The 27,710-nt window shown below is 41.4% G+C and overlaps 1 protein-coding gene across 1 annotated transcript in view; it reads left to right on the plus strand.

The window, feature by feature from the left end:
- EFHC2 (EF-hand domain containing 2) overlaps positions 1–27,710 on the plus strand; it is a 171,121-nt gene that overhangs the window by 139,983 nt on the left and 3,428 nt on the right. Inside the window, exon 14 of the mRNA XM_058658995.1 lies at positions 13,469–13,574. Coding sequence (XP_058514978.1) covers positions 13,469–13,574 — 106 coding nt within the window. The remainder of the gene's footprint in view (positions 1–13,468; positions 13,575–27,710) is intronic.

Consider the following 27,710-nt stretch of genomic DNA (forward strand, 5'->3'; position numbering starts at 1 on the left):
TCGTGAATTGGTTTGACTTGCCAGAATTCCTTACCTCTGGAATAAGATAATGGTGAATACCTACTGGTGGTCCAAAGAGAGAATATGTAAAGTCTGGCTCAGTGAAATCTCTCCTTTTTTATTCCAACATTAACCTTTTGGTTTATTTCTCTAATTTTTAAATAGCTCTTTTTTGTTTGTTTTATTATATCTTTTGTGGACATTTAGGCTGCTGAGTATAGGAAAAAAGGTTAAGTAAGGGGCCATACTCCACATACTCTGACTTAGAAAAGAGCTGGAGAAAACCTGTGTCTGCCTAGATTAGTAGAAGCCTTGTTTTTCGACAGTTGGAGCTACATGTCTTTCACACATTAAGCTGTCTTCGAGTCCGGAAGCTGCAGATGTTTATTAGATTATCTCTGGATGGACTTAAGGACAAGTTGTCCTGGAAAGTCCAGTAATGTGGGAGCCTGGCCTCTGGAGGACCTAGATGTTTCTCATCCAGCACTGAGGCCACCAAGTCACCAGCCTCTCATTCTCTCAGCAGACTCTTTTGTCTTGGCCTTTACGATTTGATATTAAATGTGAACAGACCATTCCACAACTTGCTTCAAAGTTGCCTTAATCTCTGGACACATCCGCCTCCAATCCCAGCTCGGCTTGGAGGAGGTCAGCCCTCTCCACTGCTCTGTAGACTATGTTCAGTCTAACTCTGCCTCTAATTGTGCAGTGACCCTTCTCCACACTCGGGGGAAACTTCAGACTAATCAGATTAGAAATGTCTCATTCCCATTCCCCTCTCCCTCCAATATGCCCTGCCACGATTTGGGTCACATGCTTGGTGTTTTGCATCATCTCTGCAGATTCCTTTCAAAGACTGCCCTAATTCCTAATGGACCCATCAGCCTGCAACTTACATTTAAATGCTGCATTCTTATTGTTCCCTACAGACTCCACAGGGCTTTACAGCGCCTTGACCAGAGCCGTGCTCTGCACAGCCCTCTGCATGGCATGCCAAGCCAGAGTCCCCTCTGACGTCTAGCAGTCTCCCATGGGAGACAGGCGTGGAGTTTGTTGATTTTGTTCGCCGCGCACTGTGCACAGGGATAGTTCTACCTGTCTTGGGATAGATCTGGGCAGCTGTGGAGCTGTGTGAATCCAGCTTAGGAGATTAATAAGAAGATGACTAAAAGGGTTGGATACTTTGTTTTCACCCAGTGATTGTCACCTCCTGACTATGCTTTTATTCCTGTGATTCCCCTCCTCCATTCTCATTGTTCTTGAAGTTCAGCTAGGTCTTTTTCTTAGCAGCATGAGCAAAGCTAGAATCAGGACTTCAAAATCTTTTTGCAACCCTGTTACTCTAGCTTCTGTCAGTCTGTGCTGGGAGCTGGTATGAGGTCATCTTACTTACCAAACAAATTCATTTCACTAATGCACAGGGCACCAAACTTGCATGTTCTGTGTCATGATAGCTATTACCCATTAATAATAGGAGTGACACTTTGTATTGACATAGCACTAAGGGCCTTTGGTAAATTCTTGAGCATATTAAAAGGTACATTTTAATTGATGGTAGACATTATTCTCCATCTCATAAGCTCAAATGTCATGGTATGAAGAGAGTCTCACTTAAAGAGTGTGCTCCAGGCCAACGGGAGTCTGATGGAATTATAGCAACAACTCTCTAAGATATGCTAAGCCTTGGCTTCCATCTGAGGTCCTAGGGGGAGGGCTGTGTGTTACTTCTGCAGCTTCAGAGACTCAGCTTGTGCCTGGGGTCAAAAGCCTAGGCTTGGTGTGCCCCAGCTCTGGCATCTAACTGCAGTTTCCTGGCTATGTGACCTTGCACATTTACTCAACCCCTCTGAGCCTTTCTTTGGATATAAATGTTCCTCAGTAACAAGAAGCAAAAAAAAAAATTCTCAACCCATGAGAGCTGGAGTGAATTCTAGGATCATTCTATTCTAAATTGTCCCTTGGGCATCTGAGGACTAAAGAGGTGGCCTTCTTCCTTAACTGTGTGGCCTTCTGAATCTAGACTTAGAATAGCTGTAAATTCAAGCACAACTCTTTCCCCCCCAGCAGCCCTGCCTCAAGCCAGTCTTTTATAGCTGACTTTGGGTTCTATGGAATGCCTTAGAACTGGCCTCCCAAGAGAGCTGGTGCCTCATCCAGAAAGATCGGTTAAAATGGAAAACATTAACAGGGTTTTAAAATCATCTCATTATGCTTTACCCAGCCGTGCCCCTTGGCCTCTCCTTGAGGCTAGGATTTAGACTCATATGACTTCACCCAACAATACCTAGCACTGAGGCTCAAAGGCAAGTGTTGAGCCATGGGAATTAGGTTCATTGGCAAAGTTTTCAGAGATATGCTCTTTTTCTCTGTGCCTCTCTGTCTTGGTTTCTCTCTCCCTTCTTGCTTCCTCCTTCCTGTGTGGTGTACACATAGCCACCCATCTGTATACTTTCTACCTTTTTAAGTATAAGGTAATTTGTGGCTGAATAAATTTTTAAGCAAATCCCAAACCTGTACAACCCGTGCCCAGCAGCCATGACCCACCTCATCAAGGACATCAGAGCTGAATTCATGGTTGGAATGACCATGTCTGGCTCTTTTGAGATAGCCAGTTATCCATGGGCAGCTTTGTACAGTGCTGTTTCACTAACCATTCGCATCAGTTTTTGTGACCAAACTCACACAGTAAGCTGAAACTCTACTGCTTCTACCAAGTGTCTGGCCTTGAAGACTTTGGTTGGGTCTTTTTGGGCACACCCCGAAGTTGACTGGGTAATGAAGTGACACCACACACAAGTAAAGGAGTCGAAAGTGACTCTTTGCTATCCTCCCTCCCTTCCAGCCCATTCTCCAGAGTGATGTGGTGGCCTGTGCAACAAGAGGACAAGCAGGTTCCTCTTGAGCAAAATACAGCTGTCACTGAGCCTTTTCCCTCTTTAGAGGGTGGAAGTAAAGCAGCTTGCCATTATTCCCCATGGCAAGGAGATGGATGGCTGCTGCAGTTTGCAAGCCATTCATCATATTTGGGAGGGGGAGCCCGAACATCAGTCAAATGTCAGATCAGACTCACTTCTAAGAACTCCCACCTAGCAAGGCATTGGAAAGCCTGCTTGGGGGTCATTATTATCTCAAGAGGAACCCGAGAAATCACCTTTCCCTCCCCCTTCTTCCATAAACACATCTCTTAAGTTTGTGTAGTGAAGGAAATGGTGGATTGCCCAAGTATCAAAGGGAAAGAAGAATTTATGGAGGCTTTAGGAAAACACTTTAACACTGTGAGCTGGGACTTGAAAGCAAGGAGACTGACTTTTTAACAAGCATAAAAATGCTTAAAAGCCAGAATTAGTGTTGCCCTTTAGGGCAGTCACCCTGGAAGGCTGTGCACAGAATCCAACAATGTTGCCATAGAAAGTTCTTCTTTGGAATTGCCTTCAAAGCCCTTTTTTTTTTTTTTTAATAAATTTCTTCTAGAGTGGCAAATTTTCATCCTTTGACCATGAATCAGAGCTTTAGTGAGAGCCAAAAGTCATTTGTAGAGAAGTGAAGTAGGGGACTCAGGTGGCGACTCAAGATCACATTTTTGATGGAGAGCATAGCATGACCATGAAATAAGAAGTTCTATTTTCCATATGATCCAGAGCTATGAAAAAAACATTTTTGGAAAGCATGGCTAGAATTTGGGAAATGATACCTCTAGTCATGAGACAGAAGGAGGCCTTGGTGTTGGAGGACAGAAGAGATGGCCCTCAGGGTAACTGAGGTGCTGATTTGGTTTCTTGTTCTCATTCTCTAGATTTCCCAATCTTTCTCCAGCTCTCAAATGCATCCTCTGCTTCCTCCTCCTCCTCCAACCTGTACTAATTTTAGGACCGGAGCACTTCTTTGTATCCTAGTTCTCTTTTTTAACCTCATCTAGCAAGCATAGGAATACTAGACCAAATGTATCTACTAGCAAATAATGCATTGAAAAACCTCACTCCCAGCAGGCCCAGAGGAGGAGGCTATGTGTGTAGGATTTTGGAACAGGGAAGAACCCTAGGAGACTAACTCCTCATGGATGGGCTGCCTGTGAATGGCACTCCTTTGCTGCAGCCTGGGAAAGCATGTTTCAGGGGCCATCTGGTTTGTACACATACTAACCTGTACACACTGATAATTAAGTATGATCAAATCCTTCTGAAAAAGTTTGTTCCATTGGAGCACCTCCTCCAGACTTCTCAGATCCATTTGCAAAAAGCTGCTACTTGAAACCTTCTAGCAGCCTCTATAGGCATTTAAACAGCATACATGCTGCTCTCTCGATTTTTTTTATACTCTTCACTTTTCATTATGATGATTGAGAATATTTTCTTAGTACTATTTCCCACTATTAGTTGTTCATTCTGGATATTGTTAAGATCTGGTGTTTATCCTTGATATTCTAGAAGTTCATGATAGGGCTATATGTGTGTTGGGGGGTGTGTGCCTAAACATTTTATGGACTGTTTTAGTTTGAAGACTCTGTCCTTTGTTTCTGAGTTTTCTATTAATTCTTTAATAATTTCATCCCTTCCACTTTGATTTATGAGAATTTCTGTCACGATTATAGACCTCTAAAATGTGCATAATTTTATCTCCCCAAATTTCTCATTTTCTTTGATATATTTGCAAATAGATTTCTTCAGTTTTATATTGCAATGAATTTACTGTATCTTTTTTATTACTATCCTTTAAAAAAATTGTCTAAGAGGAGAGTTTTAGTCCAGATGGTCCTTTTTGCTGTCTTCTGTTCTCTTGTTCTCTTTTCAAGAATATATATATATCTCCATCCTTTCATGTCTTTCCCTCTATTCCTTGAATGGTCTTTGTTTCTCTCATTCCTTTTTTGTTTCATTGTTTTTGCTTCTGTCTTTAATGTTTGACCCTTTGGGATGGAGTGAAGATCACATCTTACTGATTTTCAGCTCCTGAGGCCTTACTTTTCATTAGAAATCTGGAGATTTCTCTAGAACCATTCAGAGAAGAATCCTGAATTCTGCTAGGGTAGGAGGAGGAAGGTGGAATAGGAGAAGGGGGCAGAGTTTAAGCATAAACAGGAAGGGAAAAGGATAGGGGCTGAGAGTATTCAAAATTCGTGTAGAAACTTCTCTGCACTCCACTGGATTTCATCTGCCCGAGACTGAGCTTCATTAGTTGAATTTCTCTGGAGAACAAGAGAGGAACACAGTGTGCAGGGAATGCTTGGGGCTCCAGTTGCCCTTTATTCCCATTTTGATGCAGTGTTTTCAGTGCCACAAGTTATCCCTGCTTTTTTTGGCAACTGCTTTTATTGAAGCCCTGCAGTTTTTGAGGTTCTGAAGTTTTGTGGGTCACATTGAGTTGTCTCTGAGTGTTCCCCCCAACCCCAGCATGTAGGAAGAGCACAGCTTCCATTCTACAGCTCTACCTCATCTTTTCATCTTACTGAAAATTTTGAGATCTCTTTTCTGCTGTTGTCTTTTTTTCTAGCTATCTCTGTCATTGTAGGTTAAAGCCTGTTTTTTATTTCTTTGCAATCATTTTGGTAGAATTTCAGGAGAAAGGGGGAGAAGTATTTGTGATTGATCCATCATGATCATTTTTCATAGAAACAACAATTAGTTTTATAGCTTTTAGTTGAAACATCCTTAGTTCTTTTCCTCCTTGCATACCACTTTTTGGTGCGGAAGCAGAAATTACTACATACACTTAAGTCCTCTGAGATAAGACAAAAAAGAAAAACTAAGCCATATTACCTTAGGTCTTAAACCTGGCTCTAGAATTTGGGGAAAATAAATCTTCCATTTTTTTCCTCAAAAGAAAATTATCACTTCTGAGCCCTGTACACTTTCATTTATAGTTTTTGATCCTTCCTGACATCAATTGATTCAGAAATATCATTCCCAAATACCCTTTTACACATGTAAATGGTTAGATGTGTCAAGGCTGTTATGTCATGAGATGGCCAGGAAATAAGGCTGGAGTTAGGAGGTTCCAGGTAAGCATGAGTAGACATCAGAGCAGGTGGTGACAAACCTCAGTAATACAACTTGCCTATGATGACATTCAGAGATTTTCCTGTAAGTTCCAAAGTCATCATCTGGGACAAATGGAAATTCAGCATAGGGCTTTGGCTAAGAGGAACTTCAGGAAGATCTTTATAAGGAGACTACATTTAAGTTGAGACTTTCCAGACAAAGGGACTGTATATACATTAGTCTCTTTTCTTTACCATAACAAAATATGTGAGCCCAGGTAATGTTGTAAAGAAAAGAAGTTCATTTAGCACATGGTTATGGAGCTTCAAGGGCATGGGCTGGTATCACTCAGTTCTGGAGAAGCCCTTTTGGCAGGTGGCACCACAGTGTGCCAGGAGCACACATGGGAGGAAGAGATCACATCCCAAGACAGGAGACAAGAAAATGATTCAGAGGTTAAACTCACTATTTTTAAATTATACTTGAAGATCGATAGATTGATTTGATAGAGTTACAGAGAAAGGAAGAAAGAGAGAAATCCTCCATCTGTCAGCTACAACATCCACGACTGAGCCAGCAGAGCCACATTGTTCATCCAGGACTGTCTTCCACTGCTTTCTCAAGTGCATTAGCAAGGAGCAGGATTGAAAGTGGAGCAGCCGGAACACAAACCAGCACCCATATGAAATGACAACATCATATGTAGCAGCATCATTCACAAAAACACACCCTGGTTCTTCGGCTCACTCTGGTAACAAGTCACTCTTGTAAGAACCAAAGGAGGGTCCAATGACAGCTCTTGTAATCCCTTCTTAGGGTAGCACCCCAGAGATCTAAGAAACCTCCCGCTATACCATATCTCTTCAAAGTCCCATCATCACCACGCTGAGGACCAAATTCCCAACCATTTGACTCTTGGGGAACAAGCCACATCCAAACCATAGCAGACCAGAAAATGTGAGTGCTTTGTTTTGGGGGGAATTTTCTTGGTGTGATCAGGGAGCCAAAAAAAAAAAAAAAAAATATGAGTGTAACTGAAACATTGTAAGCAAGACATTAGTTCTCAGAAGAGGTTAACAGGCTGAGTTTTGTACACCCTGATAAACAATTTAGGTTCTGTTCTAAGCAGGTTAGGAAACCACCAAAATAATGCAAACAAGGAAGTGATTAATCAGGCCTATGTTTTAAATCACTTAAGCAAAGACTGGTCTACAGCAAGGCAAGAAAGAGTTGACAGAGGCCAGCATTGTGCTACAGTGGGTGAAGCTACTGCTGGGGACACTGGCATTCCCAATTAGCTCTATTTCTAGTCCCAGGGCACTGCACTTCTTATTTTTTTTAAAGATTTATTTGTTTTTATTGGAAAGGCAGGTCAGATTTATGAAGAGAGAGACAGCGAGGAAGATCCTCCATCCACTGGTTCACTCCCCAAATGGCCACAGCAGCTAGAGCTAAGCCAATCGAAAGCCAGGAGCTTCTTGCCTGTCTCCCACATGGGTGCAGTGTCCCAAGGGTTTGGGCTGTTCTCAACTGCTTTCACAGGCCACAAGCAGGGAGCTGGATGGGAAGTGGGGCCACCAGATTTAGAACCGGCACCTATACGGGATCCTGGTGTGTGCAAGGCAAGGACTTTAGCAACTAGGCTACTGTGGTGGGCCCACTGCATTTCTGATCCAGCTCTGTGCTAATGTGCCAGGGAAGCAGCAGAAGATGGCCCAGATACTTGGTCCCTGCCACCCGTGTGGGAGACCCAGATGAAGTTCTAGGCTCCTGACTTTGGCTGGACCAGCCCTGGCTATTGAAAGCATTTGGGAAATGAACCAGCAGATGGAAGTTTTTCTCTCTCTGCCTCTCAAAATCTGGCTTTCTTTCAAATGCATAAAATAAACTTAAAAAAAAAGATTACATAGGGCAAGATATGAAGCTATTGCTGTAATTGAGATGATCGGTGATAGTGGCTTGGAATTAGTGGATAGTAAAGGAGATGGAGAGAAGTGGATGGATCTATGTGATGATTAAACCCATGAGACTGCTTAGTGGATCATATTGAGAAGCAAAGTCTGATGTGACTCTAGATCTATGTGGTAGGCTTTTCACTGGCTCTCATATTACCAGGATATGGCATTTCTGAAGCTTCTAGGATTAATTACCTCCTGCAACTGATAGGGTGTACATTTTCTAACAAATTTCTGCACTGTAAAAATAGACATAGTGACCCTGATGGTCATTGCAAGGGAGGGTGGGGGTCCAGAGGTGGAGCCAGGCTCGGACCAGAGAAAGCTCTCCTTCCTGGTCCCGAAGGACGTTTATTGTTCTTCTGTTTCTGCGGACCGCTCAGGGCTTCTGGTTGTCTTTCCGATGACGTTGGTTTCTGCACGGTAGTGTTTGGACTTCTTCCATCCCCTGTGGAAGCTCCGGTTGGGGGTGGGTGACCTCAGAGTACTCGGCCTCCGAGGGCATCCAATTCCCTGTGGCCTCCTTGGCAGTTGGGATATAGTCCTTGTTGCTCGTATTAATAGTTTGTGGTGAAGGTCTGGGAGTCTTCATGGTTGGGATCCAGGCTTTCTCCTTGCCACCTGCTCCACCCTGGAGTGCCCCCCTGCTCCACGCACATGACCTCCTGTTAAGAGGTTGTCAGGATCGCACCCGATTCCCCCCTCATGCATTGGTATAGTAGTTTTACTATTGTTTAGTGCCGCTTTGAATCTGTTGTCTATGAATTACCAGATTTGATCAGGATCGCTCCAAAACCCCCTCATAGCAAACAAACAATCATACAAACTAAAAAAACCTAAAATAAATAAACAAACAACAAAAAGTAGAGCTTGGAATCTGACAGGAAAGAGCTGGCATGGATTGGCTCACACCTCGCTGGGTGGGACACGAAGATTAGTCACTCTTCACCGTGGTGTTGAGGACTTTCCTGCACACCCCCCCCCCCAAAAAAAATGTTCTGCACCTTAATTGTTGACAAATGTCTTGTTAGAGTTACAAGCCAGTCTAGATTATCCTAAAATCTGCCAAGATCAGTAAAATTGTACTTCAACACAACAAATGGCTAAATACTAAAATGAAATAGACACGAGACAGCTGAATGGTACCTTATAGCCATTTTAAGGTATATAGCAGCCAGTCCTGTATACAAACTAAAATTGAAATGTCAATGAGCAAATCATAGGTTGTGGTTAAGAACTTGTTTTTTGTTTTTTTTTAACATACTGGTTACGCAAAACCATGTCAATTCCATAATGTTACAAATTGCTGTTAATGTTATATTGGGACTCTTAATTGACTGGGATGATATTCTACCAGCTCTAACTTTGGACCAGAAATGGTCTCCCCAAGAAACTGTTCAACCCATCTGGGCAATAAGTAGCTGGACTCTATGTTTGGTATATGTTTGCAAGGAAAGAATCTTGATTGAATTTGAACTGTAATACTGCACCAAGGTGGAGGAATCCACCAGGGGGGAGGGGCGTGGGGAGGGGTGGGGGGATTCCCAGAGCCTACGAAACTGTCACATAATGCATAATAATTAATAAAAAAAAGTCAAAAAAAGAAAAATAAATAAAAATAAAAAAATAGACATAGCGATTTATTTCATTCGTAATCTCATCAAGACTCGCAGTCTTTAAACATAGTCTGTACAGATAATGATTCCCATATTTATATCCTCAAATGGACCTCTTGCTGGAATCTCAGACTCATAGCCTCAGTTGCTTATATCCCATGAAAATGCAGCGTATACAAACTTGAATTTGGAATTATACCTTCTGCTTATGGCCCTTGAAATCTTTCTCATCTCTGGAGAGCTGCTTCTTACCGATGAATCAAGCAAAGCCTTGGAGTCATTGTAAATTGTAAATTCTTTCCTGCCCTCTGCTCTCTTCTCTTTTTCCAAAATACACCATGTACAATCTTTTAAGGATCAAGATATATTCAAACTTGAGGCAGATACTTTGCACAGCGATTGGGATGGAACTTGGCACGGAACTTGGCACGTCCATATGCCATGTCAGCGTGCCTGCATTCAGCTTCCAGCTCCCTTTGTTATTTTGGCTTCCTGCTGATGTGTGTCCTAAGAGGTGGGTTAGGTTCTTGGGTTCCTGCCACCCACATAGAGGCCTGGGCTGAATTCTGGGTTCCTGCCTTCATCCTAGCCAGCCCTAGCTGATGTAAGCATTTGAGGAGTGAACCAGCAGATAGGTGGGTGATCTCTATCTCTCCTCTTCCCTCCCTCTCCACCACTGTTTTCTCTTGATCTGTCTGCCTTTCAAGAAAAATAATAAAAACTTTAAAAACAGGTATATTCAAAATTTGCCTTTCACTGCTCTCTGCTGCCACCCCACTCATCTAAGCCACCTCTATCCATGATTCGGATTACTGCAGGGGACTGCTAATTGCCCTTACCACTTCTGCCTGTCTGTGTCTGAATGATAAATATGTAAAGTCCTTTCTGCTGCAGTGGCACACCATACTGTGGTAGCTTGTAGGCAAGTGAAATTTCTCATAGCTCTGGATACTGTTAAGCACAAGATCAAGGTGCCTAGACATTCAGTGTCTCATGAGGCCTCTCTGCTTCCTAGTTCATAGATGGCACCTTCTTGCTGTATCCTTGCATAGCAGAAGAAGCAGGGGAGCTCTCTGGGATCTTTTCCTTCAGGATCTAATCACCCATAGCTTGTTGCACCCTGTCCCCCAAATCTCATCAGGTCAGTGATTAGTTTTCAACCTATGAGTAGAATTATGGAGATGCATGACCATTCAGAACATTGCAAGTCCTGTAACTTTTCTGTACAACATATTTCAGTGGGTCTTGGTTTTCCTGAGAATACAAGTCAAAGGCTCAGCATGATCTCAGTCTTCTGACCTCAGCTCTTACTCAGAGTATTAGAAAATAACTTTCTTCAAGGCTCCATGTTAAAGGAAAGTTTCTTTTGTTTTTTTTATTAATTACGTTGCATTATGTGACAGTTTCATAGGCTCTGGGATTCCCCCGTGCCCTCCCCCCCTTGGATTCCTCCACCTAGTTGCAGTATTACAGTTCAAATTAAGTCAAGATTCTTTCGTTGCAATCATATACGAAGCATAGAGTCCAGCATCTTATTGTCCAGATAAATTCAACAGTTTCCTAGGGAGACCTTATCTGGTCTGAAGGTAGAGCTGGCAGAATATCGTCCCGATCAATTAGAAGCCCCAGCACAACATCAACAACAATTTACAACATTATAGAATTAATTGACATGGTATTGAGTAATCAATACGTTATAACAGTGCAAGTTTTTTTTTTTTTTTATTTTATTACAAAGTCAGATATACAGAGAGGAGGAGAGACAGAGAGGAAGATCTTCCATCCGATGATTCACTCCCCAAGTGAGCCGCAACGGCCGGTGCTGTGCCGATCTGAAGCCGGGAACCTGGAACCTCTTCCTGGTCTCCCACGTGGGTGCAGGGTCCCAAATCTTTGGGCCGTCCTCGACTGCTTTCCCAGGCCACAAGCAGGGACCTGGATGGGAAGTGGAGCTGCCGGGATTAGAACCGGTGCCCATATGGGATCCCGGGGCTTTCAAGGTGAGGACTTTAGCCGCTAGGCCACGCCGCCGGGCCCATCAGTGCAAGTTCTTAACCACATCCTGTGACTACTTCATTGACCCTTCATTTTTGTTTGTACTCACACCAGCTGCTATACACCTTAAAGTGGCGAATAGGGTACTATTCAGCTGTCTCGTGTCTGTTTTCATTTTAGTATTTAGTTGTTTATTGTGTTGACACATAATTTTGCTGAACTTGGTAGATTTTAGGATAGTCTTAAAGTGGCTTATAAATCTAACCAGGCCTTTGTCTACAGTTGAGATACAGAAGAGTTTTAGGAGGAGTGTGCAGAGAAATCTTCCATATCCTAGTGAGGAGTAACTAATCTTTGCATCCTATCTAGTAAGGTATATGTGGATCCACGGTGATCATTTCCTGTTTGGTTCTAAGCTTTTTTAAAGGAAAGTTTCTTACCAGACCTCTTTAATTGATTGAGCTTTAACTCTTCCCCCTCCCCATCCCAAAGCATACACAAATAAAAGAAATAATGACCCTGCATTTTGGCTGCAAGTATTTCCATAAACAGCATATTCCTTTAAAGGAACTGAAGTGACAAGTGAGCCAAAATTCCAACAGTAAACAGTGGTAGGGGGCAACATATCAGAGTTGAATCCTGGAGTCCTTGGCCAAAGAAAATGTACACAAAAGAATTATAGAATTCCTCTTCCCCTTTCCTAGTCGCTCTGTTTATTCTACTTTGTTTAGACTGATAACTCTTTGTGATTTCAATTTGTAACATGTGATTTATTGCTGCTATTTTTATTAGTTTACAAATATGAGCCATTATTTTCTTAATACTTTAAGAAAAAAGGGAAAACATTCTGATGCATTATGATTTTATTGTTTTAAAGGCAGACCCCTGGAGTATGATGCTGGGAATAATGCCTTAGTAGCCACCTTTGTAATTTCCTTCATGATCAGTAGCTAAAATTGGCAGAATGTGATATTAAGGCATTCAACGAAGAAATACTTTGCATTTAATGATTATAACAATCATGTTGAAAGTATTGAATCTTATTGTCCAAAACTCTGTTATGGCTGAGAGTGAGTTTGAGCCAGTGTCCATAATTAAGAAGTCATGATCAAAGATTCATTATATCTGACCTATAACTTTATGGTGCAGGATAATCATTTGATTTTTGTTTTCAATATGAAACATTATTGTTTCTGGTTATAAGTTTCAATAATTCAGTGAATAAAATTATGAATAAAAAGAAACAGTCATAATCTCTTTCCCCAGAAATAATTGTTCTTAATATATAAGTGTGTTGTTGCTGGATTTTTTTTCTATGCCTCTTTATATAAATACAAACCTTAAGTGGGATCCTAACACTCCACGCTATTTCATAACCTTCTTTCCACTCAATAATATATCAAGAACATATTGCCATGACAGCAAATGTGTATCTCACCAACCCTTTTTAATGGCTAAGTTGTAAATGATAAAGATGGCCTTTATTGTTTCTAGAATACACTAGTAGACAAACTGAATCTAGGCTTGCCTTAAATATTTGAAAGACTTGCAGTTTAAAAAGCACAGTTTAAGAAGTCAAATCACCTATTAGACGAAAAGGACTTCAAACGTTCTTAACAAAAATACTGAGAGGTATATGCAAATAGTTTTTCTGGCAATTGGACAACTAATGTATTGAACACCTGCTGAGTGCCAGTATTGATCTACCTACTGGGGGATATTTTAGCAAATTATATAGGCAGAATCGCCACTCTCAAAAAATTTGCCTTCTGGAAAATCGGAAGTAAGTAGTAAACTATTAAGAAATTCCAAAACTATCATTATCAAACCAGCCATAATCATATATTTTCACAGTCAAATTTAAATGACATTTTGGTCCTGGATTCTACAGATTGAATCAATTCACATATTTTAATTTTATTTTCAGGTTTGAAGACAGTGACAAACAAATAAATTACAAGACATTTTTCACAATCCTAAACTGGAGATTGACTCCAATGCCTAATTTGACAGCAGAATCATTTCTTAAAGAGGTAAAGTTTTTACCAGTCTTACAAACTAACTATGGCTATCTTCCTTGAACATTTCTTTCGAAAGATTTATTTATTGAAAGAGCTAAAGGGAGAGGGGAGACAGACATATTCACAGAGGAAGTGGGGGAGGAGGAGAGACAAGGAGAGAGAGAACTTCCATCTGCTGGTTCACTCCCCACATGGCTTCAATGGCTATGGCTGGGCCAGACGAAGCCAGAAGCTTCATCTAAGTCTCTCATGTGGGTGGCAGGGGCCTAAGCACTTCAGCTGTCTTCTGCAGCTTTTCTCAGACCATTAGAGGGGAGCTTAATTGGAAGTAGAACAGCTAGGTCTTGAACCGGCATCCTTATGGAATTTCTGTGTCACAGGTATAAACTTACCAGTTGTGCCATGATCTGAGCTCCTCCCTTGCATTTTGAGCATCCTCCCCCCGCCTTTTTTTTTTTTCAAATTGTTCTTCTGGTAGCTCAACAAGCAAGTTTTCTAGCTGCAAGTGCCATCCCATGTGATGACTGTTTCATGTCCTGGCTGCTCCACTTGCCATCCCGCGTTTTGCTTATGCCCTGAGAAAGGGAAAGCAGCAGAGGTTAGTCCAAGGTTTTGGTTCCCTGAACCTACATGAGAGACCTGGAGGAAGCTCCTGGTTTCAGATTGGCTGTCCCAGCCATTGCACCATTTGGGAAGTGAATCAGTGGATGGAAAGTCTTTCTCTGTCTCTCCTTCTCTCTGAAAATCTCCCTTTCCAATAAAAATAAATGAATCTTTTTAAAAAGTATTCTTCGATGCAAAATACTAACACCAATGCTCTTTGAAAGAAGTGTAACATTTTGGAGGGTGTTTGTGTTAAAGGCTAATTCACTTTCCATGCTGAGGGAGCATCTGCTCTATAAGAGCACAACCTTTCTTATGCAGCTAAAAATTTTTTTTAATCTCAGTCCCATCCAATTATATGGAAAATAGGATAATAGGTTATAGTTATAAATAGACATAAACACTGTTATCAAGGGATTCTGGCAATATCATCATAAGCCGCAATACCAAATCTCAAGTGGTCCTGTGTCTAGAATCCCCAGTGTAGCTGTGGCTTTGCACACAGGTTTGTTGTGGATGAAACAATAGCATGTGGACATGCATTTCACAGCGGAGCTAAATTAAAGTAAAAAGTCAGTAGAAAAATGCTCAGTTATGGAAAACAAAGTTCATGTGATCAGATGATGCTCTCAACGTTATGGAATTGTCTGAATTCTCCAAGATCTCTTTGGACCAGTTGTCTTTAAGGAGCGAGTGGGTGGGTGGTGGTTTGTTTGTATTTTAACATGCTCCAGAAATTGATTTTCTTGGGAAAGTCCCTTGATAAAGCAAATGTCATATGGTTGATAGTTCCAGAAAAGAGGCATTTATTCCTCCCAGCCTCTGCTTGCCAGTTCATTCTGGCCTAAGCTGATCTAGTAACTCAGAGTTCCCCCAGGCCTGCAGCTACTCAGGAGTATAAAGGGCAGTCTTAGAATTTCCAGATGAGTAGAGAACAGTGGTGGCCTTTACAGTCAGACAGAGCTGACTCTACACCTTATTTATCTGGGTGACTTTGGGTCCATTAAGTTACCTCATTCATTTATAAAAATTAATCCTCAGACAAATCAGGATTAACTATCAGCTTCTCTGCTCTGTCATGAGGTTCCAAGATGAAAATCACTCTGGTTACTTTTGAGGGGCTTCATACCAATGGAGGCATCAATACATAGATAATTTGGAATATACTCATGGTACAGCCTGCATGGCTTACTATGGGACAAAGAGGGAACTGCTTGTAAATCAGACCAGGGGAACAGGAAATATTGTCAGGGGAAGTGATCCTTGACATTGCAGTGCTGAGTAGTATAAATTGGCAAGGCAAAAAAAGTGACATGCTATGGCATGGGCATTGCCAACAGAGTTCTCTGGGACATGGGACAGGCCTGGCACTCACATAGAACCAGGAGAGATGGATATGGCTGAAATGAAAGTGTGGTGAAGGATGAGGCTGGAGATATACCTGTAAGGGTAAGATATTAATACTGGCTTCAAACATGAAGGCCATTGACAAAGGAGAAGGATGAGAGCAATACAGGGAGCTTGTCTGATTGAATGGTGAGTGGCATGGAGAGAGGGACTCAAAACAGGTGACCTACTGGCAGGCTCTTTGTGGCCCATCACCACCCTGGTAACAGCAAGCCATGCATTTACTGTGTGCCAGTTGCCTTTTTTTTGTCACAACTTTTTTTTATTACTTTTTTTTTTTATTCATTGATTACATTGTATTATGTGATACAGTTTCGTTGGAACTGGGAATCACCCCACCCCTCCCTGGCCCTCCCCCCATGTGGAATATTCCACCTTGTTGTATATCCACTGATCAAGTACAGTTGAGAGTCCCTCTTTGCAAGCATAAACTAAACATAGAGTCCAACATCTTATAGTCCAGTCTAGTTCCTCAGCCTCCTGGGGAGACCCTGTCCGGTCCGAGGGCAGAACCATCAGATTATCAACCCGATCAGTTAAAGGCTCCAACATACCCTCAGCAACAATTAACTTCGTTGTGTAACTAATAGTTATAGTATTGAGTAACCAGTATGTTAAAAACAATTGCAATTTCTTAACCATCTTCTGTGATCACCTCATTGTCAATTCAGTTTTAGTTTATACACAACATATAACATAATATACATAAAATAACATGTTTTACATAACATCATATCCTCTTAAATTAACGAGTGACTGATACGTTAGACAATGCAAGTTCTTAACCACATCCTGTGACTACTTCATTAACATTTCAATTATAGTTCGCATACAACCGGCCTCTACCTTAAATTAGCTACAGGACACTATTCAGCTGTGTCATGTCTATTTCCATTCCAGTACTTAGCAGTTTATTGTGTTGAAACATAATTTTTACTGAACTTAGCAGATCTTAGGATAGTCTAAACTAGCTTATCCCTTTAGCAAGGCATATGACACCTGCTGAGGCATAGAACACGGTTGGGAGGGGTGTGCAGAGAAATCCTCCATACCCTAGTTAGGAGTAGTTTATATTTCGTGTCCTGCCTAGTAAGGTATGTGCGAGTCCCCACTGATCGCTTCCTGTCTAGTTCCAAGTCCTCCTTGTTGTTCTCTGTCTATTCCAGTTTTTTTTTTTGTTGTTTGCCGGAACAACAGCCAGTTGCCTTTTGAGATCTCAGAGTCTCAGATCTCAGAGATTCTCACTTAATCCTCACAGTAACCCTAAGAGATCAGTACTTGTATTGCTCCTATTTTAGAGATGGGAGAGTACATTTTAAGTCATGTCTGTTTTATTGGAAAGAATAAAAGAAAAGCATCTTCTTTTAGGATAACTATTATTGAAGCTATTGGATTCAATTAACTAAAATGTAGAATGCCATCATAAGAACCACTTGATGCTATATTTTAATTTAAATAATTTTTGATTCCATTTTTGTGTGCTAAAATTTAATTCAGATTCCTTTCATCTGCTGGTTCACTCTCCAGATATAATATAATAATTGGGACCAGGTCAAATTCAGGATCCCAAAACTCAGTTTGAGTCTTACACCTGGGTGCCAGGGACCCAGCTGCTTGAGCTATCACCGCTGCCTCCCAGGGTGCACATTAGCAAAAAACTGAATTGAGAGAGGAGCTGTGGTCCAAACCCATCCAGTGCCCCCAGGTAGCATCTTAACCACTATCAGATTCCCAACCAGTAACCTTCGAAGTCTTATCCTTGTGGGTTTTTAGGTATAAAAAAATGATAGATGTGGTAGTCTACCCTTTCATTCAATGTTCTCATGGTTTCCATATGTTCTATTTCTTTTGGGACTCTCAATGGTACTCCTACTTGCTTTGACTATATAGCAGCTGACTCTGATGTTATTTTCCTTTCTTTCTATTTATCTCTCTCCTATTCTGTCCCATCAAATATACCACTCAAATATTTACCTTCGCATTGGCTGTTTCATGTTTTTGTGCAAAAATATCTTACAGATTCATCTGCAATATTATGGGAAGTTCTTCTAGTTTAATATGTGTTGTCCTAAACTATTCTTCAATAGCTGTAAAGTGGATTTGCAGTAATTTAGTCATTTCTCAAGTTGTTGCAACATTTTTACTTCTGAAAATTTGTGTTCTCTTGCTACTTTTTTACTTTCCTGATGACTATGGAGTTTGAGTGAAAATCTTTTTTTTTTCTATAACACATAGTAAAAAAACATTTTGCTTTTGACAACCCAGCATGCACATAAGAGAGAGTTTGGAAAAATTTGTGGAAATGCACATTATCTTTTAATTCCATTTTTATGAATGTTTTGAAGCCCCCTCATATAGTGTTTCATAAAATAAAGTTTCATAAAATAACACTTGAAACTGTGTGATACAGTAGGAGTGATTCTTTCCCTTTCTCTTCCTTTTGTTTTCTCCCTCCCCCGGCCCACCTCCTTCTCTTTTTAAAATGTTGCTTGTGAACTATGGAGTTGATTTCACTACCTGCAAAGCAATCATTACCCACAGTAGAAGGGGAGTCATTACATGGGAAAGGCAGTGATCCACTTTCCCTGTAGCCACCCCTCCCCATTTCCTCACTTCCTAGCTTTGTCACCTGGCACAGTTACTTAGCAGTGGTGTGTTAGAGAGGAGCATAGAGCAGTAGGCCCTGAAGTTAAATCCCTGGCTTTGTTATGTAACTAACAGCAGCTCTATTGTTCAACTAATTGTATGAGTTACTCAACCTTTCAAGCTTCCGCATTTCATACAATGGAGATAAGAGTAGTACCCCATCCCTTTTGGGTTAAGTATTGAGTGGGTCTGTATATGTATATTACACTACCTGTCAATTGTAAGGGCTTAAATGTTAGCTAAACTCTTATTCTGCCTAAAGTGGAGATGCCTCCCCTCCCTCACATCAGGAGGCTGGACCCTCTGTAGTCCCTTCTAAGGCAAAGATGGGTGATTCTCTCATTATTGGTAAATGCTAGAACAGTTCTAGGCCGGGAAGATCACTTCAGAAAGGACCTGTACTTCAACAATTATAGACTCTTCCAATTATTACTGATTTCTGATGAGAAGAACTTCATTCATTGTATCTTATCAGTTCTTCTGGCCAAGTGTAAAAATGTCTCAGTCTGCAGGAGAGTATTTGTCAGAGGTCACTCCTTTTTAACCAGTTGCAAATACTTGGTATAATATGGTACCTGATCAATTTAGCCAATAGTGAAAATATAACCAGATTCCAGAGCCTACAGGACTCTGGTAAAGCTAAACTTGTCACTGAGGCATAAAGAGGATATAGTCTAGCTGGGGAATGTTATCAGTGAGCCTGTGAGCTCATGAAAAGTAATGAGTGTGAATGAGTTGAACATAGTGTTGCATACCGCCCATAATAGGATCAGTAGCAAAAAGTCTATAATCTACCAAACCAGGTAAACATGTTTAAATGTTACTAACTAATGCCCTCGGCCACTTATGGGTCTAAACTTGTCATATATTTGGTTCTTCAGCAAGCTGTTGGGGTCTAACATGCATGATCATTTATTCTTCCATATCCTTGGGATCAGCTCCGGTGGAAGGTAAGGGGAGGAAACCAGAGTGGGGAGAGGGAGAGGTAGAGCTGCAGTGCAGTCCCAAAGGCAGCCTTAGATGATCCGTAGGGATCCCTGGAGCTAGCATAGCCTTTATCCCTGTGGCTGGGACAGTGTACATCTTTTCAGGGAAGACATCTCTGTAGCTGTGGCAGTCCATGAAGGGATTGCTAAGTTCCTCAAGGGAATTGTGGATGGTACCTCATAGCTGAGCAAGCAGGAATTCTGGAATCCCCTGTTGGTTGTCTTGATGTCAACTAGGAGCCTGGCAGTGTAGCACAGCTTCCTCCCCAGCCCTGCTCCTCCATTGTTGTTTGAACTTCTACTCATGACAGGAAGTGATCAGGGTGGTTATGCCAGCGAAGGCTGTGGTGAATTCCAATGGGATATGTAGGATCTTAGAGCCCAGTTGCTCACAGAAGACCTCTCACAATTTGGAGGATATCCAACAGTTGGGGGATCTGCCATAACCAAAAGTCATGTGTTGAGCTTGAGTGCAAGATCCACTAGATTGTGAAAACGCCTTAGTTCTGAGGGTAAAGTGGTAAGAGTACAGTCCTTTGAAAACAGAATGACAGGTGGAGTTCCCATGTAGAAGCAAGGACCAAGTAGACATGGGATTAAGAAGCTACACAATTCCCCAGGATGTGAGCCAGACAGGCTCTGGCTAAAGTTACAGAGATGCCATGGACAGCTCTCTGCTAGTTACTGGCACTGGGCACCGCTCAGGATCCACATGTGTTTACTTCTGGGCTGAATGTTAGACTCAGCAGGATCTCTTTGCTAAAGCGTCTCTTGGCGGATGAACATAAGAAGGCCTCATTACCGATTCAATTACAACTTGATCTACATCATTGTTAATAGTATAAATGTTTTGAATGGCAATTTGGGCAACTTTCCCAATGTACCCTAATTGTAGTAAATGGGATGGTCAGAGAGGGGCCAAAAATCAAGAACATTACTGCAGGCTTCAGTCAGTCAGAGGGTGGGTTATCTGGAGCACAAGACACAGGATTCATATCGGGGTTTCTTAAAAAGTCAACTCTCTAAAACACAGTAATGCGGAATCTGGAAGTACACTTTTTGAAGTATACTTGGACACAGCATGCTCAAAAGGGTCACAAAGATAGATTTGCAAAAGAGCCTGTTGAAAGGGGACTAAGTAGGATCACAGGAACCAAGCTGGAGAGTGGAGCACTCAGAATAGCAAGGTTGGGAGACATGCAGACTGGACAAACAGGGAGGCACTTTGTTAGGTGCTTTGTTTGCCCCACTCCCAAACCATGGCCTGGCCCGGAAGTGAAAGAACCACTCTCATCTCTTATTCTTATTTTCCCATCTCCTGACACTGTTTCCATTGGTTGAATCTTCCCAAAAGTCATAGAGCAAGGAAGTTTAGGGAGTGATGACAACCAAAAAGGTCACCCTTCCAGAGTAGAGAGAGAAGAGTGAAAGGGGAAGAGAATGGATATTGTGGGGGCAAATGGAGACTGACCCAGCCTAACTTGCAACTAGAATGAAGATGTGAGCTCAGGAGGAAAAGCCCCTTAACTAGGGCATACCAAGCCACTGCCTGTGACACCCGCATCTCTTCTGAACGCTAGTTTGAATCCCACCCATTCCACTTCCAGTGTAGCTCCCTGCACCTGTAAGAGCAGCAGAAAATGGCCCATGTGTTTGTGACCCTACTCAGATGGAGTTCCAGACTCCTAGCTTTGACTCGGCTCAGTCCCCACTCCTGTTATTATTTGGAGTATGAATTAGTGAATCAAAAATCCCTCTTTCCGAATCTCAACTGAATTTAAACTGTGGAAATGCAATAAGGTGGAGCAATCCAACATGGGGGGAGGGTTTGGGGAGGGGTGGGAGGAATCCCAGTGCATATAAAAATGTGCCACATAATGCAATGTAATTAATAAAAAAATAATAATAACTAAAAAAAATCCCTCTTCCCATCTCTCTCCCTCTTTTTCTCTCCCCCTCCCTCTCTTTATCTATGTGCGTTTGTGTGGATCTGTGTTTAAAAATAATAATTAAATCTTAGAAAAAGGTAGATCCAAACTAAAGCTGCTGGGACACCTTCTGCTGGATGTCAGGATCCATCCCCACCGGACTCAGATGTGGCTCCCCATTAGTGATATTTAAGGTGGTTGCAGCTAGGTTCAACAACAAATAAGCACAGTTGAAGGAGAATATGGGATACCTAATGTAGATTGAATTAATCCTGCTTCTCTTTGGTGGGAGATATTTTTTTCAACATGGATGAGTGTAAACTGACTGTCATCTATCATGCTTGGATTCTCGGGGGCTCCCTTGGTCATCCCTCTCACTGGCCCTTTGACAGCCCCTGATGTGCCTCTGAGGTTGTAACTTAACTCTCACTCCATTATATAATTATCTATGATCTCAGCATGTTGCCCTGGCACTGCCATGGCCTAGAGGCCCCATTTCCATGCTGTTGTGTTTGCTCACAGATGGCAACTGTAAAACTGGCAGAGTGGGGCCCGCTGTGTAGAGCTTGTCTGGTTAATCTCACAAGTCACATTTTTAAAAATAACACTAAATCGGGTTCTCATATAAACTTTATAACTTGTTCTGTGCAACTAGCGTCTTATCTTTTGACATTTCTGAGAAAAACTGGATGTGGCTTTGTTTTATGAGCTCTATAACTGCAAAAGCATTAGCAATTGGCACTAAAACTCTCCAGCACAGCAGGATGATATATAGCTTTGATGGTGGGAAGGAGCAGGCAGTTGGGTACACCTTGGGATACATCTTGGTACACTCCCATTGTTGAGGCTCTCTTTGGGTATTTAATGTTTGGATCATCTTGTGAAATTGTATTGTCCCAGCAGTCTTGCAAGAATGAAGATCATTGTCAGTTTGTACATAGGCAGTTGAGATAGAGAGGTATTGCTAAATATGAGGATTGTATACTCAAAGGCTAATGACAAGTTTTCGAATAAGCAAAGTTACTTCTAATATTTGTGATAGAACTTACCAGTTGAAATAAAAGATGATTAACTGTTCTGATTACATTTAAACTGTAACTGGTCAATGCATATCAATCGCCTAACACAGAGCAATAACCTAGTAGGAAATGATACTTCCAGAAACCATTCTGACCTAAAACATTGCATGTCATCTGCTTGAATTGTGCACATAAACCTATCACCAAAGATCAAAACATGTATCTCTTCTTGAAAACTTACTTGCCCAGTCTGCAGTTCCAAGCAAAAGTTTTTAAGCTGTGCCTGTCTTTTAGTTACATTCACACACAGATAACAACTGTACTGAAAAGTCATCTAGGGCAAAGGAAAGCAGTTGTGTAGTATTGACATTTCCATAAAGACAGAAAGAATAAGAATATATACATATCTCCAGTTTTATGTGTGAGTGTTTCCATATGTTATCAGAATGCTCCTTATTATCTCAGAAAGCATTTGTAAAAGCCTCTTCTCCAAAATAAATTCAATTTGATTTGCTGAAGTTTAATTGCTTTTATGATTTTGTCAGCCTAATTTGATTATTTCTAAGGTCATGTCACCCTTATTAAAAGGGAGATAATCCAAGAAAACCACAGTTTCTATTCTGTACGCACTACTGAACTTTTCTACAAAAAGTAGATTTCCTGGAGAAACATCCTTTTCAGAATAAGCGAAGGGGAGTAACATGGTGAAATCACTACTAACATGATTCTATCAGCCTTGCACTTGGGAGGAATAAAAATAACCTTGTTTCAGTGAAGCATGGAGTTTAATTGGCTCCCAGTCGTTCCCCCTTATGCATCTGGTGGCCAGTACTACAGTAGAAATTTTTAAACTAGAAGGAGACATAATCCAATTAAATTTCCTTTTTAAAATGTCAAAGCAAATAAATCCAGGGTACATTAGCTCACACTCAGCTTTGCTATTCTCACTGGGCAGCTGCTGTTTACTGAGGTTTTATCCAATGCCATCTTTGCTTCCCATTTCAAGGGTGTGTGATTTTACAGATCGGCAGCTACATTTCTTTCCCCCATTGATGAACTAGTAAATTATTGCCAACCTCTTTGACATCTTAAGTGCCTCTAGTGTCAGCCAGCTTGGAGATGTCTTGGGGCCAGACCCTCTTGGAGACAATGATTTCCAGCCATTTTTTATATTCGTATTATTTTGTAGTATTGAGTTTCACTCTGCAGTTTGTTATCCTTCTTTCCTGCAAAAAGTGCTATGGCACATATTGTTTGTACTGCCAGCTATGTTGCATTTTGTTCTGAGATTTGGGTGATGTCTCTTGAATTACCTGCAAGTCACATTAGAGATTCCAGATCCATTCATGGTTTGCCAGGAGTTTGCTTCATTCCAAGTTATCCTGTGACTTGCTTAGAAATGTTTTTCGTTTTTATAAATGCAAAATTTCATACTTTCTGTGACTTCCTCTAGAAGCAAAGTTGGGGACAAGTTTTGAGTCTAAATAGGAAGAGAGGTGGAGAAGGGAAGAAGAAGGGAAAGGAAAGGGGGCTACTGAAAGGCATTATTATCAAACCAGTTATAAATGTGGATGGCTGGAACTTAAATGCAGCTGGGAAGCTCTGTTACCCATTGGTCAAGGTATCCACCAGAGTTAGCCCACCCAAGGTGCAAGGCAGCTGTAGTATTCGGTATGCACCCATCAACCCCCATCAATCATTAGGTGAGGACTGCTCTTACCATGCAGGAAAGGAAATAATTCCCTGTTGCTTGTGGCTTGCCGCAGGGGCAACCAAAGTGGTTTCAGAGGGTGACGAGAAAGAAGCCAGTAGGCAAAGGAATGCAGGGACTGGTGGCTAGAAGTCAGGCTGATGCATGCCAAAGTGGAAAGGGTGAGAGGAAAAAAAGGGGTTGCGGCAGAGCCCATGATACATAAATAGCTAATACTCTAAACTTTCATTTATGGCAAGGGGGTGCTGTTTTACAGAGATATCAGTTCAGCTTGTCTTCCTCTGGAATGAGAGGGATGGACTTCTGTGGCTGAGCACTCCTATTGCAGAATTACTGTGCAGTTAGTCACTCTCCAAACTCATGCACTACCAGAAAGCTGCATGATCTTGATTTTTTTTTTTGCCTTTGATAGTGTAAAACGAATAAAAGGTCAGTGAAGTCAGAGTGTTTTATTTCCCAGATTTTCACTACCAATTCAATAATGTATGGAACACTTACAGATTTAGTAGTAATAGTAGTAGTAGTAGTAGTAGTAATAATAATAATAATAGTAATAGCGGTCAGTGGTGCTACAGATTTCTTACATTACCAAAACCTTCTTCATTTTATGAAGAGACTAGCTATACATTCCTTTAGGTAGATCCAATTATAGGCAAAATTATGAAGAAGGTGCTTTCCCCTCTACTTAATTGATAGCCACCTCCTACACCCCTGTCACCTGCACCTCTGAAGGTGCTTCCTACTCTGCTTTGGGTCTTTAATTTGGTTCCTTAGTGTGTTTTAAACTCGTACCTGCAGATATCTCCCTCAGACTGAGAGCTGGCAATGGATGGATCCTGGATTTCTCCAGCACTATGAATGTATCTGTGGTATCAAGAGGTTGGGCAGGAAAGTCACTTCCACCTGGAGCTTCCTGAACAGTGACAAAGGGAATAATCATCAAGGGAGGTGGCACTGATTCTGAACAAAGAGCACAAATGAGGCCATTGTAGCCAGGAGAGCTATATAGAGCCTTGGGCTGTAGAGTGGGCAGGACTTAAAGAAACAGACCATTGTTGCTTTTTCATCTTGAATTAACCTTCTTTTCAAATCATATATGATTTATGTGTATATACACACACACACATATATATATATACTTCAGTTTCATTTTGCTCAAGTTTTTTACTGATAGATTTTGTTCTCATCTCCAAATTCTCAAGTTGTCATTATTCCAGTGTAAGTTCTTCTGCTTTTTTTGTCTTTTGTTAACATTCAAATCACAATTCCTTGTTCACTTGTGTTCTCAAGTTATGGCTTACCCTACTGCACCACAACACCTGCCCCTTATAATGGATTTTTGAGGGTGTGTTGGATAGTAGAGTTGAATGACAATTATCTTTTTTTTTAAGATTTTATTTATTTTTATTACAAAGTCAGATATACAGAGAGGAGGAGAGACAGAGAGGAAGATCTTGCGTCCAATGATTCACTCCCCAAGTGAGTGCAACGGCCGGTGCTGCGCCAATCCGAAGCCAGGAGCCAGGAACTTCTTCCAGGTCTCCCACACCGTCCTCGACTGCTTTCCCAGGCCACAAGCAGGGAGCTGGATGTGAAGTGGAGCCCCCGGGATTAGAACTGGTGCCCATGTGGGATCCCGGCGTGTTCAAAGCGAGGACTTTAGCTGCTAGGCCACGCCGCCGGGCCCTGACTTTTTATCTTAACCTTCGCTGATTAAAATGTATTATTTAATGTATGAATAATGGTTTGCTGCATTTTGGTATTCAGAAGAATATTTCACTAAGTTTCATATGATATGTGCTGCACAAAAACATTTTTAAATCAGTTTAGCTGTCATTCATCTGAATGGTCATTTTCTTATCCACATTGGTAGTTGGATTTAACTTTTCACGTACAGAGTTCTTTTTTTAGTATTTAATTAATTGATTGATTGATTAAAATAATGACAGGGAGAGACAGGGAAAGAGAAATTCTATCCACTGTTTGACCCTTCACGTAGCTGCAGCAACCAATTTGGTCCAGGTCAGAGACAGCGGTCAGGAAAGGCAGCCTGGTCTCCCATGTAAGTGGCAGGGATCCAAGCCCTTGGATGATCTGCTGCTTTCCTAGGCTTATTAACAAGAAGCTGGATCAGAAGCAGAGCAATTGGGACTTGAATCTGCACTCTGAGATGATATGCTGGGCATTACTAGTGGCAGCTAAATGCTCTGCACCACAAAACCAAGCCCAGGCAGCATTGTTGAGAGAGGAGTGTCACTTCAACAGCCACATTGTTTTCTATTTACTTTTTCTTGTTGAAACCAAAAGGAATAAATATAGCTAGACATGATGGGTCAACCTCACTACTTGATGGGGGTTGGTTGGGGAGGGGTTGGCAGAGACACAGCTCTGTTACTGGAGTTGCCATCCAGGCCCCTTCACTGACTGGTGGACTGACCTCAGACAAGTTGCTTAAATGTAGCCTTCCTATGCCTTAATTTTATTCTCTGTAATAGGTATAATGTTATACCTCTTAAATAATACATGTAAAATGTTTAAAATAATAGCTCTCACATAGTAAACATCCAGTAACTTTGTTGCTGTAACTACTACTACTGCCACTACTACTAGGTCATTGAGTCTCATAATACTGGAAAAATCTAAAAATAGTTCATCATCATCCTGAGTTATCTCTTAAATTAGGGTTTTTATGCTTTAGAAATGCTGGTACGTGGTGCTGTCAGGGTTAGCAATTGCCGTAGCTTCATGTATCACGCATATTCCAATAATTTCCACATCTTTCTTCAGTTCTGGACAGTAGTTCTGTACTAGTCAGAAACATTTCTAGATGTTTACCAGAGTCTTCAGTTTGCTGTTTCAGTGGTGGCTGAAATAAAATATGTATGTCTGAATTTGAAATTAACGTCTCCTTCTGATCCTATGTCCCCATTACAAATGTAAAAGGTTAATACTCACCTTCTTCCTGTTTTCTGTATTTTGCTTATGATACCACATGGGGTTAGATATTGTATCTGCAAAACCCCAATGCCTTACAATGGAAGCTTATTTAGAGATAAGGACTTGGCTAAGTAAATTTGCGAAAATCCAATAGTTGATCTCCTTTTAAGAAGACCATGTAAAGACAGAGAACACCATATAAAGACAGGCAGAGTGGCACCCAAGGACTCGAAAGGTTACCAACAAGCACCAGAAGGTAGGAGAAAGGTGTCGAACTAATTATCCTAGGGCCTCCAGAAGAAACCAACTTTACCTATGCTTTGATTTTGGACTTTTGGCTTCCTAAGCTTGGGAATAAAATGATATCTGTTGCTTTAAGCATCTCCAGAGTGTGGTAATTGTCATGATAACCCTAAGAAACTAATACAGACAGTGTCAGCTGTTGTTACATTTAGAATTATTAGAAGACTTTTTCCTGTAGGTGTTCTCTAGGGCTGTCCTATTGAGGTGACACAAATTGTGGGGACATAAGACAGCAGAAGTTGATGATGTTGTGCTCCCAGAGGCTATAGTCTGAACTTGCGGTGTCAACCAGAACTGCACTCCACATGGAGCCTGTGTGGGAATCCCTCCTTGGTCTTCCAGCTTCTGGTGGCTTACCAGTCATTTCTACCGTTTCTTGATTTGTAGCTGCACCCATCCCATCTCTGTTGTCAGCCAGCATTCTTCCTGTGTCTGTCTTCGTGCAACTGTCTCCTTAGAATGCTTCCAGCCAGATCAGATCAGGGAGCCCTCTGCTAAGCGTACACCCATATCCCTCTTCTTTCCTAATTAAATCTGCAGCCATCTGACTTCCAGATCAGTTACATCCTGAAGTACTAGGGGGACAGACTTGTTTTAAATATTTATTT

The sequence above is a fragment of the Ochotona princeps genome, chromosome X, assembly GCF_030435755.1.
Source record: "Ochotona princeps isolate mOchPri1 chromosome X, mOchPri1.hap1, whole genome shotgun sequence".
Classification (NCBI taxonomy): domain Eukaryota; kingdom Metazoa; phylum Chordata; class Mammalia; order Lagomorpha; family Ochotonidae; genus Ochotona; species Ochotona princeps.